General features: G+C 43.7%; 1 protein-coding gene across 1 annotated transcript in view; it reads right to left on the reverse strand.

Annotated features, from left to right (window-relative positions):
• XRCC6 (X-ray repair cross complementing 6) overlaps positions 1-9,284 on the reverse strand; it is a 28,068-nt gene that overhangs the window by 16,639 nt on the left and 2,145 nt on the right. Inside the window, exons 3-6 of the mRNA XM_037731996.1 lie at positions 6,698-6,810; positions 2,541-2,679; positions 2,029-2,283; positions 951-1,134 (exon numbers count right to left, since the gene is read on the reverse strand). Of these exons, the coding sequence (XP_037587924.1) occupies positions 951-1,134; positions 2,029-2,283; positions 2,541-2,679; positions 6,698-6,810 (691 nt within the window). The remainder of the gene's footprint in view (positions 1-950; positions 1,135-2,028; positions 2,284-2,540; positions 2,680-6,697; positions 6,811-9,284) is intronic.

Here is a 9,284-nt window from a genome sequence, read left to right on the forward strand (position 1 = left end):
GATCTCTTGACCTCGTGATCCACCCGCCTCGGCCTCCCAAAGTGCTGGGATTACAGGCTTGCGCCAACGTGCCCGGCTTGTTTGTATTTTTAGTAGAGACAGGTTTTCACCATGTCAGCGAGGCTGGTCTCAAACTCCTGACCTCATGATTTACCCACACTGGCCTCCCAAAGTGCTGGGATTACAGGTTTGAGCCACTGCACCCAGCCTATACCATAAGGTTTGAGCCACTGCACCCAGCCTATACCATATTTTTATTGTACCTTTTCCATACCTGTAGATACATTTAGATACAAAAATACTTACATTGCCTACAGTAAACAGTACAGTAATATGATGTACAGGTTTACGGCCTAGGAGTAACAGGCTAACCACACAGCCCAGGTGTCCAGTAGGCTATACTCCCTGGATGCGTTAAGTACACTCTGTGTTCATGCAATGACAGAATCGCCTAATGACACATTTCTAAGAAGGTATCCCCATCATTAATTAACACATGCCTGTATTAGTGAGTACAGCTGAGGATTCTCTTAAACCACAACTGTCTACCCCTGGGAAATGGAGGGCTGTGTTATTTTGGAGAAATATATTAGCTCTTGCCAGATATAAAGCAGCAAATAGCTTCTGCTATCCTGAAATAAAGCAAGTGTTTTAAAAGAATACAGTGAGGCAATGGCACAGTCCAGAGTTAAGTAGCCACACAGGTCAAAGCAATGCATTGCTTCTGGTTTAAGGGATGTACAGCAAATTCATTGCTTCTGATTTTTCTTTTTTTTTTAAGTAGAGACAAGGTCTCACCATGCTGCCCAAGCTGGTCTCAAACTCCTAGACCCAAGCGATCTGCCTGCCTTGGCTTCCCAAAGTGCTGGGATTATGGGCATGAGCCACCATGCCCAGCCCACTTCTGATTTAAAGGCCATATAGGTAGCTGACCCGGGCTGAGTGCACACCTGCTAAGTGCTCGCTTCCTGGTCTCCTTGGCGCGAACCTTCCGCAACAGGTCTTCTAGCTTGCTGGATTCCTCAAAGTGAACCCTGAGGTCCTCATCCTCTGCTATGCTGATAATATCTCTGTAGAACAAGGATATGTCAAAGCCCCCAGGTTTCTTCAGGTGCATCAAGTCAAGGAAGATGCCTGTTGCAAGGATAAACAAAAGTGAAGGATGGAAAAACAATGTTCAGCAAGTTAGAAGCTCTTCCAGTTAAAATGAAATATGCTTTTGAAAGCTCCCTGAAAACTAGACTATTAACATTTTCAGGACTCAGAGAAAGTGGCCAAGGAAATCAGCTGCTATAATGACTTTAGACAACTTATTCAAATAATCACCATTCATAGTAATATTAAAGTCAAGACAATTGGCCGGGCGCAGCGGCTCACATCTGTAATCCCAGTACTTTGGGATGGCAAGGTGGGTGGATTATCTGAGGTCTGGAGTTCAAGACCAGCCTGGCCAACATTGGTGAAACCCCGTCTCTAGTAAAAATACAAAAATTAGCTGGGCATGGCAGCTCATGCCTGTAATTCCAGCTACTCAGGAGGCTTGTAGCCTAAGCAAGAGAATTGCTTGAACCCAGGAGGCGGAGGTTGCAGTGAGCCAAGATTGTTCCACCGCACCCCAGCCTGGGCGACAGTGAGGCTCCATCTAAAAAAAAGAAGAAAAAAATCAAGACAATCTTGTTCTGACAGAGTCCTTTGGATAGCTAATGGCATGGCCATTTGAGTGTTTATGTTATACAGGTATCTTCTCCTGGCTTCACTTTATTTTTTCATTTACTCTGAATGGTAAAAAGCAAATGCTTGATATCAGGTACACAGAAAGCAATAAAACTGCACTGGGCACAAAGGCACATGCCTATAGTCCCAGCTACTTGGGAGGCTGAGGCCAGACTCCTGAACTCCTTTGAATCCAAGAGTTTGAGGCTAGAGTGTGCTATGATTGCACCTGTGAATAACCACTGCGTTCCAGCCTGACCTCATCTCTTAAAAAAAAATTAAGTCCCAATTTAAGAGAACAGGGAATACACCCACCTGTATCTCGGAGATCACCGGCTTTGGTCCTGGCCCGGCTGGCTTTGGCACTGTCATTGCCGTGGGGGTTGTCTTCATTGGTGAAAAGCATGATCCTCTTATGACTCATCTTGAACTGGACATCACTAAAGAGGTTGGCACAGACCCACAGCACTTCACTGAGTGAGTAGTCAGATCCGTGGCCCATCAGCTCTTGGAAACGTTTCTGTCCCTGCTGCCCCTTAAACTGGTCAAGCTCTAGAATTCGTTTCGCGCCTTATCAGTGGCAGGGAGTCAAATGGAAGGAAAAAAATCAGAAGAATGTCAGTGGTTGCCTTTACCACAAGGCTAAAAGGAGGACCCTTTCTCACCCCAGAGCTGTTTAACCCATTTAACAAAGTCCACATCGAGCAAGGTCCCCTTAATGCAGGAAAGCATACTCCTAGATAAGACGTAACCTGTTTCCTTCTCCACAGTCCTCTTTGTTCAGACTACTGACATTCTTATACATAAGAGAAAAGAATATTACTGACCTGGATTATCCAACTCCTGTAAGACGTAAATATTTTTAAAATTCACTGAATTTTTGTCTTTCTCAGTACCATAGAACACCACTGCCAAGAGATCTCGATCACTGCTTATGATCTTACTGATGTACACACTTTGGATACACTGAAAAAATGAAATGTAAGCTCCATAAGTGCTCGGTATCCATTAGTTGCTCAAAATATGTTTGCTGAATTTGCATATGGCACTAAAATAAGGTATGACCCCCTACCTTCAGGGGCAATGAATCAGTGAGAGTAATGCCCATAAATATTAAGTTTTAACAAAAACCAGAACGCAGTAAGTATATAGAAGTATAAGCAGTCCCTGCCATGAAATCAGAGAATTAGTACTATGTATATTCAGGCCAGACACAATGGCTCACATCTGTAGTAATCCCAGCACTTTGGAAGACCGAGGTGGGAGAATCACTTGAGCCCAGGAGTTTGATACCAGCCTGAACAACATAGTGAGACTCTACAGCTTTCTACAAAACAAAAAAACAAAAAGATTAGCTGGGCATGGTGGCACAGGGTCCCAGTTACTTGGGGAGCAGAGGTGGGAGGATCGTTTCAGTCCAGGAGGCAAAGGCTGCAGTGAGCAGAAACTGCACCACTACAGCCCACCGTGGGCAAGACAGACCCTGTCTCACGAAAAAGAAAAACGTGTACATTAACAGGGAGGAAAGTGTGCTATGGTAGTTGGGGGAAAGCCAAGAATTGGAATCAGAAAATCTGGAGTCGAGTCCTGCTGATTTCACTTACTTAACTTGCTGAATATGGACAGGTCATGCGATCTTTTAAGTACCCTGATATCAAGAAACAGAGTTTACATATACAGTTGACCCTCCATATCTGCTGGTTCTGCATCTATGGACTGAACCAACCTCAAATCTTAAATAGTCAGGAAAAACAAAAAAATTCCACAAAGTTTCAAAAGGTCCCTCGTCCTGGGAAATGGGGTGCGGCCGGAAAGGCGGCCACCCTTCTTAAAAAAAAAAAAAAAGGAAAAACCTGAATTTGTCATGCACCAAGTACTACACTGAACTCATGTGAATGATGTGATGCATAGGGATTGTATTAGGTACTATGAGTAACCTAGAGATGATTTCAAGTATAGGGTAGGATGTGTGTAGGTTATATGCAAATACTATGTGTCATTTTAAGGCACTTGGGCATCCTCGGATTTTGGAATCCAAGGGAAGTCCTGGAACCAATCCCCTCCATAACAAGGGATGACTGTATAAAATAACTACAACGCTTCAGTATATGTGACCTGAAAATAAGTCAATAACTAGTAAGAACATCCTTGAAATAAAACTGCTTAACTATACAGTTAAAGACATCAGTATTCCAGTTACAAGAAAGCTGTATCTCTCTATATAAACTAACATCAGCATTTGGTAAATCAGGTCTTGTAAGAGTTCATCAGTTCAGCTGGGTGCAGTGGCTCACACCTGTAATCAATCCCAGCACTTTGGGAGGCTGAGGCAGGCAGATCAAGAGATCGGGAGTTTCAGACCAGCCTGATCAACATGGTGAAACCCTGTCTCTACTAAAAATAAAAAATCAGGCAGGTGTGGTGGGGTGTGCCTCTAATCCCAGCTATTCAGGAGGCTGAAACAGGAGAATCACTTGAACCTGGGAGGTGGAGGTTGCAGTGAGCCGACATCATGCCACTGTACTCCAGCCTGGGTGACAGAGCAAGACTCCGTCTCGAAAAATAAAAGGGGGGGCGTTTGTCAGTTCTAGGGGCCTATTTAATTCTGGGGCAGTAACAAAATTAAGTCTTGGGGACAGTGGCTCGTGCCTGTAATCCCAGCACTTTGGGAGGCCAAGACCAGCGGATTGCTCCAGAAGTTTGAGACCAGCCTGGGTGACATGGCAAAACAATTTCTCTACAAAAAAAAGAAAAATGAGTCAGGCATGGACATGCTTGTAGTCCCAGCTACTCAGCTACTCGGGGTGCTGAGGCAGAAGGATCGCCTGAACCCAAGAGGTCAGGGCTGCAGTGAGCAGAGATCATGCCGCTGCACTCCAGCCTAGGTGACAGAATGCCACTGTACTCCAGCCTGGGTGACAGAGCAAGACTCCGTCTCGAAAAATAAAAGGGGGGGGGGTGTTTGTTTTGAGACTCTGCCTCAAAAAAAAAAAAAAAAAAAAAAAAAAAAAAAAAAAAAAAATCCTCAAAAAAAAAAAAAAAAAAATTAAGTTTTGAAACTTGCAAAGCTGAAGAATAAACCAACCACGGTGATCCCCTCCATGTCCTGCCTAAGCCTCTAGCTGGCCTTCGTCTACAGTTATTCTCTCCTTAAATGTAGAAGGTATACTAGAGCTAGTCATTGACAACAATCCACATGGCAGGTAGTCATTTCCATAAATATTTTAATGTACTCTGAGCAGTTTGGTAAGGGCTCCTTTTAGTTTCTAAAAATTAAAAACACGAAAACTAAAAGAGAATTTCAGAAAATGTTTTCTATTGCTTATCACATACTTAACACTTATTGGTGATCAAATTGTGCTGATCTATGAATATCTTATTTCCTTGCTACCTAACACTACAGTTTCTCCTGAGGTCTTTAGGCATCAAAGTTTCCATTAACTCTCCAAAATTACACATAGAACTGTGAGTACTATCTTTATTCAGGGAAGAAATGTAGCTTACATCATATCCTCAAAGAGGTCCATGGTCCAAAAGGTTAAAGCACTGCTCTTCAAAGTGATGGCCTCCAAATCAGTAACATTGGCATCACCTCACAACCACTAGAAATGCAAATTCTTGGTCCCCACTCCAGACCTAGAGAATCGGAAATTCTGATTCTGGGATGAGGTTCTGTAGTCTGTATCGTAACGCCCTGGAGGTAATTCTGTTTGAAAACCGCTTCTTCCTTTTTTTTGAGATGGAGTCTCGCTCTGTCACCCAGCTTGGAGTACCATGATCTCGGCTTCATTGCAACTTCCCCCTTCCCGGTTCAGGCGATTCTCCTGCCTCAGCCTCCCGAATAGCTGGGATTACAGGCGTGTGCCACCATGCCCAGCTAATTTTTGTATTTTTTGTAGAGACAGGGTTTCACTATATTGGTCAAGCTGGTCTCCAACTCCTGACCTTGTGATCTGTCCACCTTGGCCCCCGAAACTGCTGAGATTACAGGTGTGAGCCAACAAGCCCAGCCGATTATTTTTATTCATTATTCTATTATTTTACTTTACACACACACATTATTTTATTTTATTTTATTTTAAAGAGACATTGTCTTGCTCTGTTGGCCAGACTAGGGTTCAGTGACACAACCATAGCTCAGTGCAGCCTCAAACTCCTGGGCTCAAGCAATCCTCTCACTTCAGCCTCCAGAGTAGCTGGGATTACAGGTGCATACCACCACACCCAGCTTATTCTTTTTTTCTGGGTGCAAGATATTTCAGTTTGCCAACTACAAAAAGTATTTTTTTTCTTGGGATGAAGTCTCGCTCTGTCACCCACGCTGGAATGCAAGGGCGTGATCTTGGCACACTGCAACCTCCACCTCCCGGGTTCAAGTGATTCTCCCACCTCAGCCTCCAGAATAGCTGGGAGTATAGGCATGCACTACCACACCCGGCTAATTTGTATTTTGATTAGAGACAGAGTTTCACCAAGTTGGCCAGGCTGGTCTCAAACTCCTGACCTCAAGTGATTCGCCCACCTCAGCCTCCCAAAGTGCTGAGATTACAGGCATGAGCCACCACACCCAACCTACAAAAACTATTTGTATACGAATTAGAACGAGAAGTTTCTGTTCAGTTTCAAATTCCAAAACTATGAGACACGACATATATAACAAATCTGTGAAAATTATTCTCTATGAAGTACACAAAAGAAACCTATGCTGCAGTATGCAACCTTGAACTCCTGGGCTCAAGCAATCCTCTTGCCTCAGCCTCCCAAGTAGCTAGGACTACAGGTGTGCACCACCACAACTGGCTGATTCTGTATTTTTTGTAGACATGGAGTGACTCCATGTTACCCAGGCTGGTCTCAAACTCCCAGGCTCAAGTGATCTGCCCATCGTGACCTCCCAAAGTCCTGAGATTACAGGCATGAGCCACCATGCCCAGTCAACACTGTTTTTAAATGTGTCTTAAGTTAAACGAAAAGGTAGTCTTACCTGGATGCTCATGTCAAAAGGAGTCAACTCATCTTCACTTTGAGATTCAAACATAGCCCTGGAGGCATCAACCAAAAAAATCAAACTATCTCTTCCTGAATATTTGTAGTCTCCTATACGGGGGGGGGGGAAGGGAAGAAAATGTTTGTCCTTATATTCATATTTATGTTTATCATATAAAACAAACAGGGCCCTAAAGGCCATAAAGCAAAGTATAACCTAATCAATTATAAGGTAAACAACCATAAAATCTCCACCTATGTCAGGAAATTGAGCCTTGCTAGACAACCCAGAAATCCCTCCTATATTCCTTCCCAATCACAACACCCACCTCCCCAAAAAAGTCAATATCCTGACTTTTTGTTTCCTTTTTTTTTTTGAGACAGAGTCTCACTATGTCACCCAGGCTGGAGTGCAGTGGCGCTATCTCGGCTCACTGCAACCTCCGCCTCCCAGGTTCAAGCGATTCTCCTTCCTCAGCCTCCCAAGTAGCTGGGACTATAGGCACACACCACCACACCCAACTAATTTTGTATTTTTAGTACAGACAAGGTGGTTTTTTTTTTTTGTTTTTTGCTTTTTTTTTTTTTTTTGCTAACTTTGTAACTTTGTATTTTTAGTACATACAGGGTTTCACCATGTTGGTCAGGCTGGTCTTAAACTCCTGACCTTAGGTGATATGCCTGCCTCGGCCTCCCAAAATACTGAGATTACAGGTGTGAGCCACCATGCCCCTGACAGGAAAAGCTTTTATGCAAAACTTATCACAATGTTGTTTATTAAAGTAAAAAGTTGGAAATAGCTAAATTGCTCAACAGGAGGTAGAACAAGTAACTTATGGTACTTTTATTTTTTTTATTTTATTTATTTTTTTTTTTGGGACGGAGTTTCGCTCGTTACCCAGGCTGGAGTGCAATGGCACGATCTCGGCTCACCGCAACCTCCGCCTCCTGGGTTCCGGCAATTCTCCTGCCTCAGCTTTCTGAGTAACTAGGATTACAGGCACGCGCCACCATGCCCAGCTAATGTTTTGTATTTTTAGTAGAGACGGGGTTTCACCATGTTGACCAGGATGGTCTTGATCTCTTGACCTCGTGATCCACCCGCCTCGGCCTCCCAAAGTGCTGGGATTACAGGCTTGAGCCACCGCGCCCGACCTTTTTTTTTGTTTTTATTATTTATTTTTTGAGACAGAGTTTCGTTCTCGTCACCTATGTTGGAGTGCAGTGGCACGATCTTGGCTCACTGCAACCTCTGCCTCCCAGGTTCAAGCGACTCTCTTGCCTCAGCCTCCTGAGTAGCTGGGATTACAGGTATGCACCACCACGCCTGGCTAAATTTGTATTTTTAGTAGAGATGGGGTTTCACCATGTTGGCCAGGATGGTTTCGAACTCCTGACCTCAGGTGATCCACCTGCCTCAGCCTTCCAAGGTGCTGGGATTACAGGTATTAGCCACCGCACCCGGCCTATTTTATGTTTTTGAGACAAGGTCTCACTCTGTTGCTCAGGCTGGAGTGTAGTGGTACAATCTTGGCTCACTGTAGCCTCCACCTCCCAGGTTCAAATGGTTCTCTTCCCTCAGCCTCCGAGTAGCTGGGGCTGCAGGTGTGCATCAGCAAACCAGGCTAGTTTTTGTATTTTTAGTAGACACAGGGTTTTAACACATTGGCCATGCTGGTCTTGAAATCCAGACCTCAGATGATCTGCCTGCCTCGCCCTCCCAAAGCGTTGGGATTATAGCCATGAGCCACCACACCTGGCCAAATTATGGTACATTTAAAATGAGCTATAGGCCAGGCACAGTGGCTGTAGTCCCAGCAGCTTGGGAGGCCGAGGTGGAAGAATGGCTTGAACTGGGGTGGTGGCTATTGAGCCACCATGAGCCGAGACTGAGCCAGTGCACTCCAGCCTGGCAACAGAGCAGGACTCTGTCTCAATAAATTAAATGATTTTATAAATATATATAGTGGCACGGAAAGATATATCCATGATACAACAATAACGAAGACAAAACACAGTATTATGTACATATGTTTAAAATTATTTTTGGAAGACTGGTGTAAATTAAAATGGAAAAAAATGTTTATGCACTATCATTACAACAATACAAGAAATCAGATAGAGGCTGGGCATGGAGGCTTATGACTGTAAACCTAGAACTTTGGGAGGCTATGGCTTAGGGGAATCACTGAGGCCAGGAGTTTGATACCAGCCTGGTCAACATAGCAAAACCCTGTCTCTAAAAAAAATTTAAAAATTATTGGGACTTGGTGGCACACACTTGTAGTCCCAGCTACTGAGGAAGCTGAAGCAGGAGGATCACTTGAGCCCAGGAGTTTGAGGTTACCGGGAGCTATGATGATCTCACCACTGCACTGGAGACTGTCTCTACTAAAAAGTTAAAAAACAGATACAAAGAAAAACACATATATATTTCATTAGGAAATAAAGATTGAAAGATACCTGAGGGAAAAATACAAAAATGTCAAAATCCTGGTAGTGGCTGTTTAGGATGATAGATTATACAGATTATAGTAAATTTTTTCTTTTTTATATTTCCTATATATTTCTCACATTTAATAAAG

The sequence above is a fragment of the Cebus imitator genome, unplaced genomic scaffold (genome assembly GCF_001604975.1).
Source record: "Cebus imitator isolate Cc_AM_T3 unplaced genomic scaffold, Cebus_imitator-1.0 Scaffold435, whole genome shotgun sequence".
Classification (NCBI taxonomy): Eukaryota; Metazoa; Chordata; class Mammalia; order Primates; family Cebidae; genus Cebus; species Cebus imitator.